General features: G+C 44.9%; 1 protein-coding gene across 7 annotated transcripts in view; it reads right to left on the bottom strand.

Moving 5' to 3' along the window:
* Window positions 1-25469, bottom strand: part of STXBP5L (syntaxin binding protein 5 like) — a 170059-nt gene that overhangs the window by 73979 nt on the left and 70611 nt on the right. For all 7 annotated transcript variants that reach the window (XM_038757591.1, XM_038757589.1, XM_038757586.1 and 4 more), the window contains exons 3-7: window positions 19370-19451; window positions 16633-16733; window positions 8166-8300; window positions 6483-6546; window positions 3277-3360 (exon numbers count right to left, since the gene is read on the bottom strand). In XM_038757591.1, the coding sequence (XP_038613519.1) occupies window positions 3277-3360; window positions 6483-6546; window positions 8166-8300; window positions 16633-16733; window positions 19370-19451 (466 nt within the window). The remainder of the gene's footprint in view (window positions 1-3276; window positions 3361-6482; window positions 6547-8165; window positions 8301-16632; window positions 16734-19369; window positions 19452-25469) is intronic.

The following is a 25469-nucleotide window of genomic DNA, read 5'->3' on the forward strand; positions in this document are numbered from 1 at the left end:
TTTCCCTGTTTCACATGGGTTGCCCAGTTTAAGGAGCTCTTTGTGGGCAGGGAACACGTCTACCAACTCTGTCACATTTTAATAATAATAAAAATAATACTTCTGGTGTTCGTTAAATGCTTACTATGTGCCAGGCACTGTTCTAAGCGGTGGGTACAAGCAAATCTGGCTGGACACAGTCCCTGTCCCACATGGGGCTAAGAGTCTTAATCCCCAAGCTGTGACTTGCCCAAGGTCACACAGCAGACAAGTAGCAGAGTGGAGATTAGAACCCACGACCTTCTTACTCCCAGGCCCGTGCTCTATCGAGTATACTATGCTCTCCCAAGCGCTTAGTAGAGTGCCCTGCATTAGCGTGGAAGCTCTCTGGGGGCAGGGCACGTCTCGTGCTTCTCTTGTTCTTTTCTAAGCGCTTAGTTCAGTGCCCTGGACCCTGTGAATGCACTCAATAAATACGACTGACTGATTGATTGCTTAATACTTACCATTACTGACTCTCCCTCCTACCAACGGGGACAGGAATTGTGTCCAACCTGATGATCTTGTACTTACCCCAGCGCTTAGCACAGCGCTTGATAGGCAGTCAGTGCTTACCATAAGTATTGCTACTCTTCCTTGCCCGACTGTGAGGACAAAGGGAGATCTTAGACTGTAAGCTCCTTGTGGGCAGGAAACATGTCTACCAAGCCTATTATATTATCCTCTCCATCATGCTTAGTGCAGTGCTCCACACACAGTAAGTGCTAAATCGTATGTATTGAGCGCTTACCATGTGTAGGACCTGTTTTGCCTGTTTTACTTGTTCTGATGTGTATATGTATCTCATTCTATTTATTTATATTGACGCTATTGATGCCTGTTTACTTGTTTTGATGCCTGTCTCTCCCCTTCTAGACTGTGAACCCGCTGTGGGCAAGGATCGTCTCTCTTTGTTGCTGAATTGTACTTTTCAAGCGCTCAGTAGAGTGCTCTGCACACAGTAAGCACTCAATAAGTTTGATTGATTGAATGAATGAATACTAAGCACTTAGGAGAATACCCCACAGCAATATAAAATGCTCATTCCCTGCCCACAAACAGCTAAATACGACCGACTGATTGAGTTCTAATGTTCCGTCCCTCTCGGCTTAGATACTCGAGCGGCCAGTGTGAGAAGCAAAACAGCGATCGAAATGTGCTTTCTCCAATTCTTGCTGATTTGAGGAAGCGACTTAGTGAGCGCCCCGAATCTGGAACAACTCGAGCCAATTTAAAGAGCCCATGGAGAGAGAAGCGCTTACGCGATTCTCGTGTCAAAAGCAGCAGTGAGCTGCACCATTGCCACAAGCGACGGACGGAGAAGGAAAACGTCTGCTAATAACGGTGTTAAGAACGCCCCTAGCTTTTGGATGCAAATCGGCTCTATTCACATCACGGGAGTGATGAACGTTGATTCGGGACCATCAGGAGAAAAATCTCAGACTCTGCAAACACCCGTCTGACTCCTGCAGGCAAGGGAAAGATGTGTTCCAAGTGGCTGACGATATTCTCAGCTCAGACATCTGGCTCGACTGCTCTCTGATGGGCACCCTGGGTGTGGGGTGGGAGGACTTGGGGGTGGGGGCACGATAAGAACGCGTCCGTGCCATGCCCACCTTAAAAGTCGGCTCCAGTGTGAGCCCAGGAGGCAATAATAATGATGATATCACCAATGATATTTATTGAGCGCTTACTGTGAGGAGAGCTCTGTACTTAGTGATATCACCAGTGATATTTACTGAACGTTTATGGTGAGCAGAGCAGTATACTTAGCGCTTGGGAGAGGACAACACGACAGAGTAGCTAGGAATGTCCCCTACCCACAATAATAATAATAATAATAATGGCATTTGTTAAGCACTTACTATGTGCAAAGCACTGTTCTAAGCGCTGGAGAGGTTACAAGGTTATCAGGTTGTCCCACGGGGGGCTCACAGTCTCAATCCCCATTTTACAGATGAGGTAACTGAGGCACAGAGAAGTTAAGTGACTTGCCCAAAGTCACACAGCTGACAGTTGGCGGAGTGGGATTTGAACTCATGACCTCTGACTCCAAAGCCCGGGCTCTTTCCAATGAGCCACGCTGCTTCTCATAATGACCTCACAATGACCTTACAGTCTGGAGAAATAATCATCGTCATCATAATAATAGCGATGATGACAATGATAGCAATTATGATATTTGTTAGGTGCTCACTATGTGCCAGGCACTGTATTACATCCTGGGACAGATACAAGGTAAGCAGATTGGACACATACATGGGGCTTCCAGTCTAGGTAGGAGGGAGAACAGGTTTCAATACCCGTTTTACAGATGAGGAAAATAAGACTAGAGAAGTTAAGTGACTCACCCAAGGTCACACAGCAGGAAAGCAGCCAAGCTGGGATAAGAACCCAGGCCCTCTTGCTACTCGGGAACAAGAGGAGGGGGACAGCATGCTCAATTTTTTTTTTATTTGGTATTTATTAAGCACTTAATGTGTGCCAGGCACTGTTCGAAGCGCTGGGGGGTAGATTCAGGCTAGTCAGGAGGGACACAATCCCTGTCCCACAAGGGGCTCACAGTCCTAATCCTCATTTTACATATGAGGTAACTGAGGCCCAGAGAAGTGAAGTGACTTGCCCAAGGTCACACAGCAGAGAAATGGAAGAGCCGGGATTAGAATCCAGGTCCTTCTGACTCCCAGCTCATTCTGGGCAGGGAACGTGTCTGCTAATTCTGTCCAGGTCTCCTCTCCCAAGTGCTTAGTACAGTGCTCTGCACATAGTAAGAGTTCAACAGTGCTGTGTGACCTCTGGGCAAGTCACTTCACTTCACTGGGCCTCAGTCCCCTCATCTGTAAAATGGGGATTAAGACTGTGGGCCCCAAATGGGACAGGGACTGTGTCCAACCAATTTGCTTGAATCTAGAAAGCACTTAACAAATGCCATTAGTAATACAGAAAATAATAATAATCAATTACTGTGGCGGGGTACAATATTGTTTGGCATTCCTGTAAATTCATTACGGGCAGGGAACGTGTCCACTGATTCTGCTGAATTGTCCTCTCCCAAGTGCTTAGTACAGTGCTCTGCGTATAGTAAACGCTCAATAAATACCATTGATTGACTGAGTCCTAAGTGTGCAAAACCACATACTATAAATGAAAATGGCTTCTAAAGTAGCTTATCTTCAAGATGGGTTCCCACCCCTTCACTCCGCCACACCAGGACCCCAATCAGTTTTCCGCAGTTCCGAACGGACGGACGCGGCTTACCTCGTCATAGTAAACCCTCAGGTCTGCTCTCTTGGACTTCAAGTCCCACAGTACCACTGTCCCATTTTCATAACCTATTAGCAGCTGGAAAAATAACAGAACAAAAACAAGAATAAGATTACTTTTTGAACGCTAATAGTTGTCACAAAGGCTTCTGTCATCCAAGGTTGGCCATTCTAAGGAGGTGGCAATCATTCAGAGTGACAGCATCCAACGCTGTCTGGTGAAATGCCTTTGATCACTTGAAAGACAAGAGATGGTTCCAAGCAACTCCGGGCCCGACTCTCCAGTGTGGAAGCTTCCTTATTTTTTAATGGTATTTGTTAAGTGCTTACTGTGTGCCAGGCACTGGGGTAGATGCAAGGAAATCGGATCGGACCCAATCCCTGTCCCACAGGGGGCTCACGGTCTTGATCGCCATTTTACAGATGAGGGAACTGAAGCCCAGAGAAGTGAAGGGACTTGTCCAAAGTCACATAGTGGACAAGGGGTGGAGCCGGGATTAGAACCCAGGTCCTTCTGACTCCAAGGCACAGTATCTATTAATTTAGCTGAGGCGCGGTTTGTGGATCCTCTGTAACATATGGGTCTGTTTCAGACGTCCACTTGTCCATTCCAGGATAACGCGACTGCCCTGCCACAACCCAGCCGGAACCTGAGTTTCCGACTCCCCATTCTCCTTCCCTACTTAAAAGGGAAGCAGTGTGGTCCAGTGGTTAGAGCATTGGCCTGGAAGTCAAATAGACCTGTGTCCTAATCCTGGCTCCACCGTGTGTCTGCTGTGTGTGACCTTAGGCAAGTCACTTCACTTCTCTGGGCCTCAGTTCCCTCCTCATCTGTCAAATGGGGATTAAGACTGTGAGCCCTCTGTGAATAATAATAATAATAATAATAATAATAATAATGATATTTGTTAAGTGCTTACTGCGTGCCAAGCACTGGTCTAAGCGCTGGGGGTGGATACAAGGTCATCAGGTTGTCCCACGTGGGGCTCACAGTCTTAATCCCCATTTTACAGATGAGGTAACGGAAGCACAGAGAAGTTAAGTGACTTGTCCAAGGTCACAGAGCAGACGAGCGGTGGAGTCAGGATCAGAACCCACGTCCTCTGATTCCCAAGCCTGGGCTCTTGCCCCTAAGCCACACTGCTTCCCTGTATCCAACCTGATTATCATGCAACTACCCCAGTTCTTAGAAGAGTGCCTGGCACATAGCAAGTGCTTAACAAATACCACTGTTGTTATTATTTTATTATTATTCGAAACAGAACTGAGCTCCAAAAACTCTTATCTGACTGACTGGAAAACCAGCCCAGAAACCGCTAACAACAGGTTAACACTAGGTTAATTTAATATACCTCCACATCCCAACTCATTTGGGTCAAAGCTAAACCACAACAAATTACTCCTGCCATAACTACCAGTCTTCTGTGTGGGAGCCGAAAAGCACTGCATTTTATTGGAAAGGAAAGCTCTATTAAGCTCAAATCCCCCTAGAACAGACTCCTGGCATCGGTACAAATTTTTCCATTAATAGCGTTAAGAATTTCCTGTGTAAAGAATTATTTTCTTGAAATATTGCCCCTGCGACAGATTTAATTGAATCAATTTTAACTCTGCTCAGATAGTTCCTTTAAAATGTGCTCTTTTGCCTCTCCGAGTTTTATCGGACTCCTAACGCTAGACTATTTTGAAATGAAAGCCTCTTTTAATTTATCTTCTCTCCCCTCCTTGAGTGGTTGGATCTCATTTCCAGGATCCAATCTGAGCAGCTCAGGAGAAATCAACTTGCATTACCGAGGGAAGGTTCTTTATAAATTGAAGCCTCAGTGCACACCGGGGTGAAAGATAAATGAGTCAAGTCTGGCTTAGTTCATTCAGGGAAAAATTCTCCTGTCATTTCTGGCGGCCCGCGGCTTGTGAGAATAATAATAAATAATAATGATGATGGTGGAATTTATTGAGCGCTTACTATGTGCCAGACACTATGGTAAACGCTGGGGTAGATACAAGTTATTCTTATATGCATTTATTACTCTATGTATTTTACTTGTACATATCTATTCTATTTATTTTATTTTGTTAATTTGTTCTGTTCTCTGTCTCCCCCTTTTTAGACTGTGAGCCCACTGTTGGGTAGGGACTGTCTCTATATGTTGCCAATTTGTACTTCCCAAGTGCTTAGTACAGTGCTCTGCACATAGTAAGCGCTCAATAAATACGATTGATGATGATGACCGCAAGTTCCTTGGGTCCAGGAATCATTTCTTCTACTTTATATATTCACCCAAGCGCTTAGTACAGTGCTCCATGCCCAGGAGATGCTCCACAAAATGCCATTAATTGGTAGTCCACCTTAGATCCAGGAAGGCCAACCGTTTCAGACTCCAGGATCCTCAAAAATGAGTGCAATATCAGGCAGTGTGAATACGGCCGGTCTCTTCACTTTCAAGTGAGCGGTGACTGAGAAGACTTTCAATTTTGAAAGAGAAGCCTCATACAAAATTGTTGAGAGCTGCTGATTTACACGCCCTCTTGCCAGAAACTAATTCTTTCAAACTCAGGCGTACCGTGGACAACCTGCAAGGGAGATGTCACAGATGGAATATGAAAATGGCTACAAATATGGGCTAAACCCATTTATCGGTGGTATTTATTGAGTGCTTATTGTGTGCAGAACACTGTATTGTTATTATTATAATATACGATGGTATTTGTTAAGCACTTACTATGTGCCAGGCACTGTACTAAGCACTGGGGTGGATGCAAGCAAATCAGGTTAGACACAGTCCCTGTCCCACATGGGGCTCACAGTCTCAATCTCCATTTTCCCGATGCGGTAACTGAGGCCCAGAGAAGTGAAGTGATTTGCCCAAGGTCACACGGCAGACAAGTGGACAAGCCAGAATTAGAACCCATGACTCCCATGCTTGGGCTCTATCCACTCCGCCATGCTAAGAAGCGCTTGGGAAAGTACATTCCCACTTAATTAGTAGATGAGCTTCCCTGCCCACAAGAAGCTCAGTCTACAAAGACTTGCAGGTGTGCCAGGAACACGGGTTAGTGGGTCCACACACGTTTTGAACCCAGAAAAGAACGATTCTCATTGAAAAGGGGGGACGATGTGCCTTTAAACCTCCAGGAGATTAAGGGAAACCCAAACTAGGCCACGGGGAATAATTCCATTGCCGCTAGCGGGCTACTCACTTTTCCTTCATCTCTTGGACTGTCGCTGAGATGGACAACTGGGCCCGGGTGAGTCTTTGTGGATCTGCAAAAGAAATCGATTCAGAACTGTAAAATATCTAAACCGACGGAAGGCTATCTTGCAGAGCTAGATTGCACCTAGAAAAATCAGAATACATCAGTCCCCAGTATTTTATTATCATTATTATCATCATCAATATTATTATATTAATGAATAAATACGCATTATTATTGTTGTCATTATAATTTAATTATATTTTTTATTATTTAATAATAATTTGATTATTATAATCATTTAAATAATAATAATAACTGTGGTATTTGTTAAGCACCTACTATGTTCCAAGCACTGTACTATGCATTGGGGTAGATACAAGATAACTAGATCGAATGTAGGGCTCATAGTCCAAATATGAGGGAGACAAGGTATTGAATCCCCATTTTACAGATGAGGGAACTGAGGCACAGGGAAGTTAAGTGACTTCCCTAAGGTCACAGAGCAGGTACATAGTGGAGTCAGGATTAGAACCCAGGACCTTCGACTCCCAGGCCCAGGCTTTAGAAGCAGAGTGGCTTGGTGGAAAGAGCCAGGGCTTTGGAGTCAGAGGTCATGGGTTCAAATTCCGGCTCCGCCAACTGTCAGCTGTGTTACTTTGGGCAAATCACTTAACTTCTCTGGGCCTCAGTTACCTCATCTGAAAAATGGGGATTAAGACTGTGAGCCCCACGTGGGACAACCTGATCACCTTGTATCCTCTCCAGCGCTTAGAACAGTGCTTTGCATATAGTAAGCGCTTAATAAATGCCATTATTATTATTATTATTTTCCATTAGGCCACACTGTTTCCTTAGCTTATTGTGCCTCAACTCACTCTATTTCCCAAAAACCCAGAATCAGCTCTTGGACTGGTTTAACGAACCGCCCCGATCATTTCTTTCCTTTGTCTTCATTCGTTCTCTCTCGCTCCCCTGTCATCTTTTTTTTTTCTACATTTCACAATACCCGTGTGTTAAGAGGTTCCTTTTCCTTGATGGACATTTCCACTCCCGGGAAATCTCGTCCGCTCTCAGAGTGCTTAACAAATCAGGCTCAGTTGCCGGCTTCAAATCACGTGTGTCCTGTATCTTCTCAGTAACACAGTCTCCCCTCCCCAATCTCTGTCCTTCTGCCAGCAAAGGAACGGCCACAGAAACGCATAAATGTGGTGGAAGCCGACAATCGTTATAATCTTGGGAGGCAGAGGACTTGGGTTCTAATCCTGGCTCCACCACTTGTCTGCTGAGTGACCTTGGGCAAGTCACTTCACTTCCTCTGAGCTTCAGTTCAGTTACCTCATCTGTAAAATGGGGATTACGACTGAGAACCTCATGTGGAACGAGGGCTGTGTCCAACCCGATTAGCTTGTATCTACCCTAGTACTCAGAAGCATCCAGTTGGCCCTGAACTCAGTTGATGCAGAGGACAAGGCGGAGTTTAATGAATCTGCATGGTTTCTGACCTTATCTGCATGCATTGCCAGGGATCTACCCATTTTAACTTTTTGAGGCCGTCTTTTTCCCCGAGTCTAATTAAATCAAACGTTGCCCGTGAATGTCTCCAAAAAGCCATGCGGTATTTCTTGGAGAAAATATGAACTTTCCAAGCACTGGAAAAAAATGCCTAAATTAAAAGTATGAACTTACAGTTCGATTGCCTTGTTCCACATGATTACATATCCAGAAAGAACAAAAGACTCAATATTTACAATGTGTGTATTTCCCCTTTCTGTTCCGACATAGAGCCATTTACTTTGGAAAGGCAGATGGCAGTAGGTAATTCTGAAAGAAAGAGAATGAACATCAAAATTGGGGGATTCTCCATCATTATATTACATTTTCCATAAGATAGCTAAGAAAACATGGGGAACTGTCCTCTGAAATTTTAATGAAAATGACCTAGCAGGAGGTATTTTTTTCTTGTTTTACAAATGATTAATAATACAGTTCAGCAGGCTAGAGTTAATGTAACATGAAAATGTTTAGTACTTTCTAAAAAAGGGAATGGAAGCTTTCCATGCCCAGAGTGCAATCTTTGTCACAGCAGCATTAGCTCATCTTGCAGGATATGAAGCTGGAGTCAACATTTTAGGGTTCAATTCAAAGCTGCATTTGTGTTTTCCCTTCCCTAGAGGTGTTACTTTTTCAGAACTTTAAACCACCAGTACGCTTCTTAAAAGGTTTTTCAAGAGGGTTTTCTTAGAAATTATGATTGGATAAACATATTTCTGACAACATGAATTTCAAATCAAAATAAAATCTATGAGATGCATAAACTTTGGACCACTCATGTATTAAATCTACTTACAAAAAATCAATCAATATAGAATTTACTGAGCGCTTGTGGGCTGAATAGAGTATGACAGAGCTAGGAGTAGTAGCAATAATAATGATAATAGTAATAATAAACATGATTCCTGCTCTGAAGAAAGTGGAACTCTAGTAGGAATGGCAAAATTGACCTGGCATAAGAACTACAGACTGTAAACTCACTTTGAGCAGGGATCGTGTCTGCTTATTGTTATAATGTCCTCTCCCAAGCGCTTAGTACAGTGCTCTGTACACAGTAAGTGCTCAATAAATACAACTGAATGAATACAGATGGTACGATCAGTGGGTTGAGAAAAAAGTCAATTAATCAATGGTATTAATTGAGTGCTCATTGGGTGCAGAGCACTGGACTAAGCGCTTGGGAGAGGACGAGATGACAGAGTTGGTAGACACGTTCCCTGCCCGCAGGGAGCAGACAGTCTAGAGGGGGAGACAGATATTAATATAAAGACATAAATGATGGATTTGGACACAAGAGCTGTAGGGCCGAGGGAGGGGTGACTAAAGGGAAGAAATCGGAGCCCGAGGGTGACACAGAACGGAGTGGGAGGAGAGGAAATGAGAGCTTATCCAGGGAAGGTCTCTTAAAGCCTCTTTAGGCTGGGTAAGTTTAGAAAGGAACTTTCAGGCTGGAGAAAATGTAAATACCGTGTCTAGGTGCTTTAAAAAAAAAAGGGACCAGTTTTAAAAGGAACTCACTGCAAAAAGAGAACCAGGAGGAACATATTGTAACTCAGTAAACAGTGGGCTGTAAATGAGGATTTGGCTTTTAGAGACAATAATGTTTTTGAAAATCCGGTGGGTTATACAAGAAGAGATAATGTGCCAGATTTCCTTGATATCTAAGCTTCGTTTTAGTCAGAGACAAAACATGGATTTTAGTATTTGATCCAATCTAACCCAATTCCTCCCTGTCAAACATATAGAGAGATACATTATATACCTATGATATATAGACATATATAGATATCTATATATTTATATGTGTCTATATATCATAGATATATATGGAAAGTAGCATGGCTCAGTGGGAAGAGCCCAGGGTTTGGAGTCAGAGGTCATGGGTTCAGATCCTGGCTCTGCCAATAGTCAGCTGTGTGACTTTGGGCAAGTCACTTAACTTCTCTGTGCCTCAGTTCCCTCATCTGTAAAATGGGGATTAAGACTGTGAGCCCCGCATGGGACAACCTAATCACCTTGTAGCCTCCCCAGCGCTTAGAACAGTGCTTTGCACATAGTAAGCGCTTAAAAATGCCATCATTATTATTATTATTCCCTTAACCAGGCAAGGTTGCCACCATACTACTTTGTGAGCCAACAGGCAGCGGTGATGAGAAGCATTCGACTAGCCCCAGAATTGAGTAATGTTACCGAAGAAACCCCTCCAGCTGATGCAGATGTTGAAAGGGAACTATACAAGCAAAGGTAAAACCACCTGAAATTTTAAAATAAATTCAATGTACACTCATTTTCATCAGATATAACAATGTATGAAACCCAAAATACATACATGTAGATCAAATATGTGAACTATATTAATAATGTAGCACTAAAATATATATTTAAATTTCATTCATTCATTCAATCGTTTTATTGAGCACTTCTCGTGTGCAGAGCACTGTATTAAGGGCTTGGGAGAGTACCATACAGCAATAAATGCATACATTCCCTGCCTTCGTGCCTTCGGGAAGCAGTGTGGCCTAGTGGATGAAGCGTGGGCTTGGGAATCAGAGGATTTGGGTTCTATTCCTGGCTCCACCCTCATCTGCTTGTGTGATCTCGGGCAAGTCACTTCACTGGGCCTCAGTTCCCTCATCTGTAAAATGAGGATTAAGACCATGAGCCCCATGTGGGACGAGGGACTGCGTCTAACCTGATTAGCTTCTAGTAATAATAATAATAATAATAATAATAATGGCATTTGTTAAGCACTTACTATGTGCCAAGCACTGTTCTAAGCACTGGGGAGGATATAAGGTGATCAGGTTGTCCCACGTGGGGCTCACAGTCTTCATCCCCATTTTCCAGATGAGGTAACTGAGGCCCAGAGAAGTGAAGTGACGTGCCCAAAGTCACACAGCTGACACTTAGTGGAACCGGGATTTGAACCCATGACCTCTGACTCCCAAGCCCGGGCTCTTTCTTGTACCTACCCCAGTGCTTAGTATAGTGCCTGGGATATAATAAACCCTTAATTTATAATAAACACTTGAGAAGCAGCGTGGCTCAGTAGGAAAGAGCACGGGCTTTGGAGTCAGAGGTCATGGGTTCAAATCCCGGCTCTGCCAATTGTCAGCTGTGTGACCTTGGGCAAGTCACTTCACTTCTCTGTGCCTCAGTTCCCTCATCTGTACAATGGGGATTAAGACTGTGAGCCCCACGAGGGACAACCTGATCACCTTGTAACCTCCCCAGCACTTAGAACAGTGCTTTGCATGTAGTAAGCGCTTAATAAATGCCATTATTATTATTACTTAACGAATACCATAAAAAAATTAAAAATGCACATTCTAGCAATCGGCTGGGGTCTTTCAGGAGCTGAGGTGGCTGTCTCAAACCACTGGGGTGTCTGGCAGGTGAAAGTGGAAAATGGAGAGGTAGAATGGGAGAGGAGAGACGAGAGGAGGCCTTCTCTTCCTGCCCGGCTCCAAGGCTGTCATCCCTTCAAATACCACAATTATTATCTCTTCTCCAGATGTTTTTTTTGCTGAATAGTAGGTTCAGCTCAAAGCCCCTGCACTGAGAGGAAATATCAGGCGCAGGAAAGCACTGTGCCCTATTGGAGCTTAGCAGGGGGCATTGCCTACCAGTCTAACCATCGCTTTCCGGGGATCAGTTGGCCCGACTTGTTCATTCATTCATTCATTCATTCATTCAATAGTCTTGAGCACTTACTGTGTGCAGAGCACTGTACTAAGAACCCGGGAGAACACAATAGAACAATGAACAGACACATCCCCTGCCCACAGTTCATTCATCCATTCATTCAATCGTATTTATTGAGCGCTTACTGTGTGCAGAGCACTGTACTAAGCTCTTGGGAAGTACAAGTCGGCAACATATAGAGACAGTCCCTACCCGACAACGGGCTCACAGTCTAGAAGGGGGAGACGGACAACAAAACAAAACACGTGGACAGGTGTCAAATCATCAGAATAAAAGGAGACAGACATTAATATAAATAAAATAAATGACTGTTAGGGACATTAGTGGTGTGGGGCTGGGAGAGGGGATGAAATTAGGGAGTAAGTCAGGGTGACGCAGAAGGGGGTGGGTGAAGTGGAAAAGAGGGTTTATTCTGGGAAGGCCTCTTGGAGGAGATGTCCCCAATGTGATACATTCCTCTTAGGCAATGTGCAACTCTCTTTCGCTTGGGAATCTGGGGAGAAATACTATTTTCTCCCAAGTGCTCAGTATAGGGCGCTGCACCCAGTAAGTGCTCAATGAATACCATCGATTGATTGGTTGACTGATTGACTCAGCCCCCCTTTCAGTATAGGGCGCGGCACCCAGTAAGTGCTCAATGAATACCATCGATTGATTGGTTGAAGCAGCGTGGCTCAGTGGAAAGAGCCTGGGCTTTGGAGTCAGAGGTCATGGGTTCGAATTCCAGCTCCACCACATGTCTGCTGTGTGACCTTGGGCAAGTCAGTTAACTTCTCTGAGCCTCAGTTACCTCATCTGTAAATGGGGATTGACTGTGAGCCCCACGTGGGACAACCTGATCATGTTATATCCCCCCAGCGCTTAGAACAGTGCTTTGCACATAGTAAGCACTTAACAAATGCCATCGTTATTACTATTATTATTATTATTGAGTCAGCCCCCCTTTTCCTCTGTTCCCCCTCCCCTCCCCATCACCCTACCTTGCTCCCTTTGCTCTGCCCCTTCCCCACCCCACAGCACTTGTGTACAATGTACATATTTAATAATCCTATTTATAACTCTATTTATATTAATGTTTTTATATCTACAATTCTATTTATGTATATTGATGATAATAATAATAGTATGTGTTAAGCACTTACTATGTGCCAAGCAAGGTAATCAGGTTGTCCCTCGTGGGGCTCACAGCCTTAATCCCCATTTTACAGATAAGGTAACTGAGGCACACTAAGGGAAGGCCTTTCTATTTGATTTTGATAGTATTTGTTAAGCGCTTACTGTGTATCCAGAACTGTTTTAACAATGGCATTTGTCAAATGCTTACTCTGTGAGCCCACTGTTGGGTAGGGACCGTCTCTATATGTTGCCAACTTGTACTTCCCAAGCGCTTAGTACAGTGCTCTGCACACAGTAAGCACTCAATAAATATGAATGATTGATTGATTGATGTGCGAAGCACTGTTCTAAGCGCTGGGGAGGTTACAAGGTGATCAGGTTGCCCCACGTGGGGCTCATAGTCTTAATCCCCATTTTACAGATAAGGTAACTGAGGCACAGTAAGATAAGTGACTTGCCCAGAGTCACACAGCTGACAAGTGGCGGAGTCGGGATTAGAACCCATGACCTCTGGCTCCCAAGACCGTGCTCTTTCCATTGAGCCATGCTGCTTCTCTATTGATGCCTGTTTACTTGATTTAATGTCTGTCTCCCCCCTTATAGACTGTGAGCCCGTTGTGGGCATGGATTTTTGTTGCTGAATAGTACTTTCCAAGCACTTAGTACAGTGCTCTGTGCACAGTAAGTGCTCAAAAAGAGGACTGAATGAATGAAACTTGCTGTGGGTACCGATGGCTCAGGTAAATTCCAAGTAATGCAAATCTCCACGGGCCTGTGAGGAGAAGGAAGACATTTCCTCTCAGTGCAGAAGCTTTGGGCTGGACCTACTCTTCAGCGAACAAACATCTGGAGAAGAGATTGATGGGATTTTTGGCTTCTGGCTCGTTGTGGGCAGGGAACTTGTCTGCTAACTCTGTTGCTCTGCCCTCTCCAAAGCGCCCAGTACAGTGATCTGTACCTAGTAAGCGCTCAATAAAGACCACTGATTAACTGATTCACTTGGAAACTGGATCTGCTCATTAGACTTGTCCAGAGGCACACCTCGAATGAGCAATGGAGCCAGATGGAACTTGAAACTCTTATGTCCTTTACTGTCCAGGGTCTGTCGGGCCATAATACTAATTTACTTTGAACTGAACTGTAATGAAATTTTAATTTTGAAGCAACATACGTGTTGATTTTTAAAACTTCACTACCAATACCAAGAAATGTGTTGATGCAGTTCATTAACGAGCAACTGCAATTGATTTCTCCATCGGCATTCTGATCATTTTCATTTTAAACTCACATTTTCCAAAAATCGACCAGTACGTAACAGCTGAATAAGTATTCATCTGTGTACGTGCTTTATAAGAAATCACCACACAGAATCTATTCATTAAAAAATTTTGATTCGCCTGACATTAAATTAAACATCTTCCACTGTTACTAAAAATCCCATAAAAAAAGAATCATTAGACCATATTTCGATATTTGTCCATTTTTCACATAGTCCCTGTTCAAGCATATTACAGTTCTTAATGGAATTAAATGCAAAGATGTATCATCTTAGCTGCAGACAATCCATGCTCTGGACCTTTGCCAATGGAAAAAAAAAGTGGAATGGCAAGGTTGTAAATACCTCATTTTGCAGTACAGCGCAGTTCACGTGAGCAAGCAAGACAAGGCAGAGCATTCTAATAATACAGATTGCAAGAAGATGAGAACATTCATCAGAAAGTCCCGGCCCACTGAAGTATGGCAAATTGTCCTCGTTTCTCATCAATCTACATGATTTTGGTTGACGCGACTCTTTGAAAATTGTTTGAGATTTCATCACATCTGTCAAGTTGACCACTGTCCCCCAGGAAAATCGCTACCCTGGGAGTAAATCTCTCTAACATTTGACAGCAAAAGAGCGGTGAATGGATTTCATAAAACGTTTCCAAGGGGCCACCATATTTTAATTTCGAGGCAACATACCCGTTGATTTTTAAAATTTCACTATCAATACCAAGAAATGTGCTGATATGGTTCATTAACGTCCACCAAACTGGAGCCTCATCTGTTCAAGCAATAGGTATTTACTGAGCACTTAATTGTGCGCAGGGCACTGTACTAAGCATCTGGAAGACTACAAGACAACAGGCTTGGTAGACACGTTCCCTGCCCACCCTCTAGAATTCTCAGGCTGACTCTGAACCACTAAGAACTACTATTACTGTTAATTAATTAATTATGCTATTTGTTAAGCGCTTACTATGTGCCAAGCACTGCTCTAACCACTGGGATACATATAAGGTTATCTGTTTGGACACAGTCCCTGTCCCTCATGGGGCTCAGTCTAGGTAACAGGGACTGGGATTTAATCCTCATTTTACAGATGAGGGAACAGAGGCAGAGAGAAGTGAAGTCACATAAAAGACAAGTGGCGGAGCCGGGATTAGAACCCAGGTCCTTCTGATTCCCAGGCTCATGCTCTAACCACTAGGCCATGCTGCTATCAACTGCAGATACGGATGTAAGTGCTGTGGAGCTGAGGCCAGGGGGAATAAAGGCTACAAATCCAAGTGCAAAGGTGACCCAGGAAGGAGTGGAAGAAGAGGAAATGAGGGCTTTATTGGGGAAGGCCTCTTGGAGGAGATGTGATTTTAATGAGGCTTTGAAAGCGGGCAGAGTGACATCTGCAGGGTATGAAGAGACCCAGGCTCTTCTGGGCCCAGAGGGGAGCCCCGGCTCCTAAGATTGGACCGTCCTTCATCCTTTGGTGAGCTCCGAGAGCAGCCCTAGGGTTGAAGACTTTTGCAGGCAGTGCAGGGGATGGCAGACCAGTCATTCTTTTTCCCGGGCCAGCCGGGCTTCCGAGCTTTGATAAGTGGGAATCACGTCTCAGAAAGTGAGAGAGTCAAGGTGAGAACAATTCACATCAGTGTGGAGCATGGATTTTCATTTTGCCTTATTCATCCAAAGGAAGACAGAACATGAACTGTCCATTCCTGAGGAAAAGGAGGAGAAAAGCCCAAGCTAGCAGGAAATCTCTTTATCTCTGTCTGTCTCTGTCTCTCTCAGAACACACACACACTCTCCCCCTCCCTCCCTTGCTCTCTCTTCCCCCCCTCCCCTTTCTCCTGCTCCTATTTTCCCCTCTCAGTTTGTTATGGAAGGATATCTACACCCCAGAAAAGAGGAGTAGGCCAAAGATGGATCTTTCTAGAGGGATTAAAGGACCCAGACTGACAAAAATTGGCCCATAAGTCAGGGCATGGAGAGGACCACTGTTTTCATGATACTTTATTTTTAGATTTAAAATGGGCAGCTTTGGTCCCTGTTCTCTTCTCCAATTTCCAACCGTCATGAAGCTTCTTAAAGTGAGGTATGTGGTTTTAGAATGATTGCTTATTTAATCCTTAGAGGTAGCTCATCTTCCTCCTTGCCTACCTGTTTCCAACGCAAGTTCTTTTTGAGGGAAGATAAAAAACATTCACCCTGAGGAAAGATGTGGCTCGTTTGTGGGTCTGAGCAGCAGGAAAAGAAAAGGGGAATGTTCTTTGACATGCCATGTTAACTCCAGAGCAAGATACCCTTGGATTGACAATCCACTCACATACCGGATGGACGCTTCAAAACTCAGTAATAAAGCTGTGAGCTCCTTGTGGGCACAGAATGAGTTTCTTGCCTCTGCCGTACTTTCCCAGGCCCTTAGTACAGAACTCTGCACTCGGGAAGTGCTCGATGAATGCCAGGGCTTAGCTGTAACCACATATAACGAGATGCCTCGAATCCAACGTGAAGGAAGGCTTACCGCTCTCGGTTAAATTTCAGAGAATGGAGAATAGCCGGCCGTTTCTGTCTTAGGTTCCACAAATGAAGCGTATCATCGGCACTCGCGCTGACCAAAGCGCCCTGTAGCAAAAACAAGTCACAGTCACTGGGGAATGGTTAATGATAGTGATAATCATCATGACAGTAAAAATAATAATAATAATAATAATCGTGGTAGTTGTTGAGCACTTACTACGTGCCAGGCACTGTACTAAGCGCTGGGGTAGATACAAGCTAATTGGGTTGGATGCAGTCCCTGTCCCACATGGGGCCCACAGTCTTGATCCCCATTTTACAGATGAAGCATCTGAGGCCCAGGGAAGTGAAGTGGCTTGCCCAAGATCACACAGCAGACAAGTGGCGGAGCCGGGATTAGAACCCAGAACCTTCTGACTCCGGGGTCCATACTCAAGCCATGCTGCTGTAGCTCCTGTGAGCTATTTCAGAATTCGTACATGATATTAGCAAACAGTTTGTAAAAGCTGTCACATCTTGAAGTATATCAATCAATGACTGAGGGAGGGGTGAAAAAAGGAAGCTATTAATAATAATAATGACATTTATTAAGCGCTCACTATGTGCAAAGCACTGTTCTAAGCGCTGGGGAGGTTACCAGGTGATCAGGTTGTCCCATGGGGGGCTCACAGTCTTAATCCCCATTTTACAGATGAGGGAACTGAGGCCCAGAGAAGTTAAGTGATTTGCCCAAAGTCACACAGCTGACAATTGGCGGAGCAGAATTTGAACCCATGACTTCTGACTCCAAAGCCCTGGCTCCTTCCATTGAGCCACGCTGCTTCTCCACAACCCAAGCACAAGGGAGACGCAGAAGGGAGTGGGAGTAGAGGAAATGGGGGATTAGTTGGACTTTTGACTCCAAAGCCCTTAATACAGTGTTCTGCACATTGTAGGAGCTCAATAAATGCTATTATTGATGATGGCATTTGTTCCTTGACTTTCTGCAGTCTTTTCTTAGTATTTGAGAGACAGTGAAAGAGTGCTGAGCCTGGAAAAGAAAAACTACAGGCATTTTCTTCTTCCTCAGAGCTACTCTGCTCTTTGCCAGCTTTCCTCAGATGTATCTTCTCCGTTTGCCAGTCCCATTCAATACCAGGGAAGAGGGCCATCGCTGATCCATACCGCTGCATCATATCAGGTCAAGTCAAAGGCAAAATCAGCAGGCGTTAAAATGAAAGGAACACAGAGGAGAGCTCAGGTTTACCGACAGAATAATAATTGTAATAACTGTGGTGTTTAAGTGCCAAGTCCGTAAACTCTTTCCTCTAGACTCTAAGCTTATTGTGGGCAGGGAGTGTGTCTGCCAACTCTCTTTTATTTTCCTCTCCTAAGTGCTTAGTACAGTTCTCTGTGCACAATAAGCAGTCAATACAGGCAATTGATTGATATTTTTTACGGTATATGTTAAGCGTTTACTATGTGCCAGGCACAGTTCTAGCACTGAGGTAGATAAAAGATCATAAGGTTGGACACATTCACTGTCCTACATGGGGCTCACAGTCCCCACCCCCATTTTACAGATGAGGTAATTGAGTGACCTTGGACGAGTCACTTCACTTTTCTGGGCCTCGGTTACCTCATCTGTAAAATGGGGATTAAAACCGTGAGCCCCACATGGGACAAAGGAAAGGACAGTGTCCAACCTGATTTGCTTATATCCATCCCAGCAATTAGTACAGTGCCTGGCACATAATAATAATAATAATAATGGCATTTGTTAAGCGCTTACTACGTGCAAAGCACTGTACTAAGCTCCGGGGAGGATATAAGGTGATCAGGTTGTCCAACGTGGGGCTCACAATCTTAACCCCCATTTTACAGATGAGGGAACGGAGGCTCAGAGAAGTGAAGTGACTTGCCCAAGGTTACACAGCAGACATGTGGCGGAGCCGGGATTCGAACCCATGACCTCTGACTCCAAAGCCCGGGCTCTTTCCACTGAGCCACGCTGCTTCTCTGTAGTAAGTACCATAATACCATAACAAATACCCTATAAGACTGAAGTTTTCAGGGGAGGCAGGAAGAGGCCTGGCACACTGCTGAGGGCCAGGGTTACTCTGCCCCTCAGTAGCCCATGATGGGCACAGTGGGGATTGGATCGTAAACTCGTCCCTCTAGACCGTAAACACGTCATGGGCAGGGAACGTGTCTGTTTATCATTCTGTTGCCTTCTCCTAAGCGCTTAGTACAGTGCTCTGCACACGGCTGAATGAATGAACCGACCCACGTCTTCCGCTTCCCGATGCCACGCTCTATCCACCTGACTGACAGCCGGGATCGGTTCAGACGAACGACTGCTTCCCCAGGCAGGGGTTAGGATGCATTTCTAAACCCACAGTTGCTCACATAGCGGCCGTGAGTTTCTGCCTCACCCATTTAATCTCCAGCCCTGCCTATCGACGTGGACTAACCACAACGTTTAAAGATTCATCCGCTCCGTCCGTCATAGTCCGTTCCGTAAATGAATCAATATTAATTTGCAACTGACAGCTGTTGGGTGAGTTTAAAAGAAAATCCATACCATGCGCGATTACACGCCCCCCGCTCAATATCTTCTTCAGCTTAGGCCTTCGACAAATTTAATTTATTTTTTGATTCGACCCATTAGAAGTCACGTTTAAAAAAAACCCCATAGATTGCATCATTAAAGTCTACTTAGACAAAAGAAAAGCAGCTACTTACAGGAAATCAATCCTTACCTCATTGATTAAGAACTGGAGCTGGAGGACGGCAGCCTCATTCTCGTGTTGGCAGTGGCAGTCAACCCCAGGTCTGCCCAAGCTGGCACAGTCAAAGTCAAAGATTCTGACATTTCTGTTGTCGCCAAGGTTCAAAAGCAAAATGGACAAATGGAAAAAATAATCCAACTACCTAGCAATTGTCCTGTTTTCACCACGCTTGCAGCGTGGCTCAGTGGAAAGAGCACGGCCTTTGGAGTCAGAGGTCATGGCTTCAAATCCCGGCTCCACCAATTGTCAGCTGTTTGAGCTTGGGCAAGTCACTTAACTTCTCTGTGCCTCAGTTCCCTAATCTGTAAAATGGGGATTGACTGTGAGCCCCCCGTGGGACAACCTGATCACCTTGTAGCCTCCCCAGAGCTTAGAACAGTACTTTGCACATAGTAAGCGCTTAATAAATGCCATCATTATTATTATTAACTGAACAGAGAAGCCACCACCCACTGCCAGCATCACCACACATACTTTTTTTAATGATAACAATAACTGTGGTGTTTGTTAAGCTCTTACTCTGTACTGAGCATTTCTCTATACTGTAAGGTCGTTGTGGGCAGGGTGTGGGGGTGTTGCTCATTCTGTTGTACTGTGCTTTCCCAAGCGCTTCGTACAGTGCTCTGCACATAGTAAACATCAATAATTTTGGTTTATTGATTGGGGCAGATACAAGTAAATCGGGTTGGGCACAGTCCCTGTCCCACATGGGGCTCACAGTCTTGATCCTCATTTTACAGATGAGGGAACTGAGGCCCAGAGAAAGGAAGTGACTTACCCAAGGTCACACGGAAGACAAGTGGCGGAGCTGGGATTAGAACCCAGGTCCTCTGACTCCCAAGCTCATGCTCCATCCACTAAGCCATGCTGCTTCCCTGGTATTTGTTATGCGCTTTTCATGTGCCAGGCACTGGTTTAATCGCCAGGCTGACACAAGCTAATCAGTCCATCAATTAATTGCATTGAGCAATTACTACGTGCAGAGCACTGTACTAAATGCTTGGGTGAGTATAACGCAACAGGGTTGGTAGACACATTCATTCAATCGTACTTATTGAGGGCTTACTGTGTGCAAAGCACTGTAGTAAGTGCTTAGGTGACGACAGTATAACAACAAACAGACACATTCCCTGCCCATAAAGAGCTCACAGTCTAGAGGGGGAGACAGACATTAATATATGTAAATAAATGAATAAATAAATACATGACAGATATATACAAATGCGCCATGGGGCTGGGAGGGAGGATGAAAGAAGACAGCAAATCAGGGAGACGGAGAAGGGAGCGGAGGAGAGGAGGGCTTTGTCAGGGAAGGCCTCTTGGAGGAGATGGGCCTTCAATAAGGCTTTGAAGTGGGGGAGAGCAATTATCTGTACATATTTACTATTCTATTTCTTTCGTTAATGATGTGCATCTAGCTTTAATTCAATTTGTTCTGACGACTTGACACCTGTCCACATGCTTTGTTTTGTTGTCTGTCTCCCCCTTCTAGACTGTGAGCCTGTTGTTGGATAGGGGCCGTCTCTAAACGTTGCCAACTTGGACTTCCCAAGCGCTTAGTACAGTGCTCTGCACACAGTAAGCGCTCAATAAATACGATTGAAGGAATGAATGAAGTTTCTAATATGAGGGAGGGCTTGTTCCAGGCCAGAGGTAGGATGGGGGTGCGAGGTCAGTGGTGAAATAGACTAAATTGAGGTAATAATAATAATAATAATAATGGTATTTGTTAAGTGCTTACTATGTACAAAGCACTGTTCTAAGCGCTGGGGAGGTTACAAGATGATCAGGTTGTCCCACGGGGGGCTCACAGTTTTCATCCCCATTTTACAGATGAAGGAACTGAGGCACAGAGAAGTTAAGTGACCTGCCCAAAGTCACACAGCTAACAGTTGGCAGAGCTGGGATTTGAACCCATGACCTCTGACTCCAAAGCCTGTGCTCTTTCCACTGAGCCGAGGTACAGTGAGAAGGTTGCCATTAGAGGAATGAAGTGTGCGTGCTGGGTTGTAGCGAGGTGAGGCAGGAGGGGGCAAGGGGATTAAGTGCTTTAAAGCCAACGGTGAGGAGTTTTTGTTGGATGTGGGGGTGGGTGGGCAACCACTGGAGTTTCTTGAGGAGTGGGAAAACATGGTCTGAATGTTTTGGAAGGAAAATGATCCAGGCAGCAGGATGGAACAGGGAAGAGAGAGGGTGTTCCATGCCAGCAGCAGGATGTGGGCGAGAGGTCATCCCGGAGATAGATGAGAACGAGGTACGGTGAATACGTTGGCATTAGAGAAGCAGCGTGGCTCAGTGGAAAGAGCCTGGGCTTTGGAGTCAGTGGTCATGGGTCCAAATCCCGGGTCCGCCAATTGTCAGCTGTGTGACTTTGGACAAGTCACTTCACTTCTTTGGGCCTCAGTTACCTCATCTGTAAAATGGGGACTGACTGAGTGCCCCGTGGGACAACCTGATCACCTTGTAATAATAATAATAATGGCATTTATTAAGTGCTTACTATGTGCAAAGCACTGTTCTAAGCACTGGGGAGGTTACAAGGTGATCAGGTTGTCCCATGGGGGGCTCAAAGTCTTAATCCCCATTTTACAGATGAGGTAACTGAGGCACAGAGAAGTTAAGTGACTTGGACAAAGTCACAGAGCTGACAATTGGCGGAGCCGGGAATTGAACCTGTGACCTCTGACTCCAAAGCCCGGGCTCTTTCCACTGAGCCATGCTGCTTCTCCCGGTGGCCTCCCCAGTGCTTACAACAGTACTTTGCACATAGTAAGCGCTTAATAAATGCCATTATTTTCATCAGAGGAGGAGAGAAGCGTGTAGGCTGGTCTGGGTCAGATAACAGCAAGGTGAGGTAGGAGGGCGATAAGGTGACGGAGTGCTTTACAGTCCATGGTGAGGAGTTTCTGTCTGATGCAGAGGTGGATGGGCAACCACTGGATGTTCTTGAGGAGCAGGGAAACACAGCCTGAGCATCATTGTTGAAAGATGCTCGGGGTAGCAGAGTGAAGTATGGACTGGAGTCGGGACAGACCTTCACCCTTGGGCCTCCAGGAATGTAACCCAAGCAGCTCGTGAGTGAAATCTTGGTTCCTAAGTGAGTAGATTGTTCCCAACTGGATGGCCCTTAAAGAAAAAACTAGTTTCCTTAGGCCTCGGAACCCACCAAGAAACAGCCGCTACTTGGAGAATGCAACTAGATCCATCTGCTTGAAGGTCACTGTGTGGATCCCCCTGCCCCCCACCCCAAAAAAAGGAAAGAAATTGTGAAGAGCAGATGGGGAAAGAGAAATCACTCAAAAAAACTCCAGTGTAATGGAAAGGGGACTATTATCTAGCAGGATTATCTAGCATTCTTTCAGCATGGTTGGTTTTGTCTCTCAAGCGTAGCTAGTCTTGGAAATTTCAAAACCTTGCAAAAATACAAGCCCTCATATTTTTTTCTGCAATCATTCAAACCGCTTAAGACATTTTTTCAACATACTAAACTGGGCTTCACTTTAAATAATTGCCTGATCATCAGGAATGAGATTAAGAAGAACTCAGAGTAATCAGACGGGGCTGAATAAGAAGTGCAATTATATCTCCGATAACAATGGAATAGTTTGGAGAAGTGATTAGCATTGCATTTGGGAGATTTGCAGGCTAGCTGAATTCAAACGTTAGGAAGCTCACCCACGAGGCTTGCTTTATCCCTGAAGAGAAGACCACCATTTCCCCAAAACCCTCTACCGTCTATGGATTCTATGTTATAGCCTTTCCGCAGCATATGCAGGTGGGTGGGAAGAGAAGGCCTTTGAACGTTTGGAGTGAGAGGAATTCTAAGGAAATGGGGGGATGGAAGAAACATTGGGGAGTGTGGAAGATTTAAAGCAGAAGAGAAAAGGCAAAAAGAAAACAGGCAAAGGAGAGAGGCGAAGATGCAGCATGACCTAGAGGAAAGAGCCAGGGTCTGGGACTCAGAAGGACTTGGGTTCTGATTCTGGCTCTCTGCCCCTTGTTGCCTTTGTGACCTTGGTCAAGTCATTTCACTTCTCTGGGCCTCAGTCACCTCATCTGTAACACGGGGACTAAGACTGTGAGCCCCACGTGGGACGGGAACTGGGTTCAACCCCAGGATTTAGCACAGTGCCTGGTACAGATTACGCACTTAACAAGTACAAAAATTACTGAGACAAAGGGGTGAGAGGAATATATTAGGAGAGCCCTGGAGAGGGATGAGGAGGCAGAGGAAAGATGGGGAGGAGAATGGGGGAGTGCGGCAAAGAACGGGAGACACGTGACATCGTGAAAAATCCGGAAATGCCTCTCCCAGGTCTCAGCCTCCATATCAGAATGGTATTTGTATTTGAGAAGCAGCGTGGCTCAGTGGAAAAGAGCCCGGGCTTTGGAGTCAGAGGTCATGGGTTCAAATCCCGGCTCTGCCAAATGTCAGCTGCGTGACTTTGGGCAAATCACTTCACTTCTCTGGGCCTCAGTTCCCTCATCTGGAAAATGAGGATTAAGGCTGTGAGCCCCATGTGGGATAACCTGGTTACCTTGTATTCCCCCCTGCCAGTGCTTAGAACAGTGCTTGGCACATAGTAAGTGCTTAACAAATACCATCATTAGTATTATTATTATACAAGACTGGTCAGTTCGGACACAGTCCCTGTCCCACATGGGGCTCAAAATCTAAGCAGAAGGGAGAATCATTTTACAGGTAAGGAAACTGAGGCCTAGAGAAGGGAAGTGATTTGCCCAAGGCCAACCAGCAGACAAGTGGGAGAGCCGGGATTAGGACACCGGTCCTTGGACTCGCAGGCCTACGCTCTTTCCACTCCTTCAATCGGTACTGTACGATTACCTCATTAAGCCGCTGGACTTATTGAGGACAGCATGAATTTCCCAATTAATTAGTCAACTGAGCCAAGAAATAAATTTCACAGATTAAAATCCATATCCAATGCAGCCGCCTGATAAATTGACCGATCTCACCAACATCATTATTACCTGTGTAAATCACGGAAATTATCTTCAGCCCATAACACAGCCCATGGTGGGAACTGGGCTACTTTGGGTAAATGGGGTGGTCTCTCTGGGACCACTGATTCCACGGTCACTGACCTCTATTAGGTGTTTACGCCAAGCTCTCTGCTAAGAGCTGGTGGACAATCCAGGAAAATTCATTCACTCATGCATTCATTCAATCATATTTATCGAGCGCTTACTGTGCACAAAGCACAGTACTCTGTGCTTGGGAAAATACAATATAATAATGAACAGCTACATCCCGTGGCCCACAAAGGTTTTATAATCTAAACAGAGGAAAGGAACACAGAACAAAAGAATATTATACCATCAAAATTTGAAAAGGCTAAAGTCCTACAATAATGGTCATCATCATCAATCGTATTTATTGAGCACTTACTGTGTGCAGAGCACTGTACTAAGCGCTTGGGAAGTCCAAGTTGGCAACATATAGAGACAGTCCCTACCCAATAGTGGGCTCACAGTCTAAAAGGGGGAGACAGAGAACAAAACCAAACATACTAACAAAATAAAATAGAGTAATAAATATATACAAACATATATACATATATAGAGAGAAGCAGCGTGGCTCAGTGGAAAGAGCCCGGGCTTTGGAGTCAGAGGTCATGGGTTCATGTCTGCTGTGTGATCTTGGGCAAGTCACTTAACTTCTCTGTTAATTATATTATTAATTATAATTAATAATTAAGCCAATTATTATTATTATTATATACAGGTAATCAGGTTGTACAGCAATAAAGAAATTGCTGTAATCAGCACAGCAATAAAGAGACAATTCCTGCCCACAACAAGCTCACAGTCCAGTCGTATGTGCGTTCCCCAGTTTCATCCGCCAGAACCGCCGGAGATCCCCTCAGTCCAGCGTTCTGCACAGTGTGCGCTCCAAGGAAAAAGGGATCGCTCCACTTCCGCGGGGTTCTCTTTGCTTCGATGGGGATGGGAACGGGCCGGGGCGGGGGGAAGCGGAGTGAGGCGGCACAGTAAATGGCCGCCGCAAGCAAGGATGCTAAACGAAAATGGGAGTGGGGAGGGCAACGGA

This window comes from Tachyglossus aculeatus, chromosome 16 (assembly GCF_015852505.1).
Source record: "Tachyglossus aculeatus isolate mTacAcu1 chromosome 16, mTacAcu1.pri, whole genome shotgun sequence".
In the NCBI taxonomy this organism is placed as follows: domain Eukaryota; kingdom Metazoa; phylum Chordata; class Mammalia; order Monotremata; family Tachyglossidae; genus Tachyglossus; species Tachyglossus aculeatus.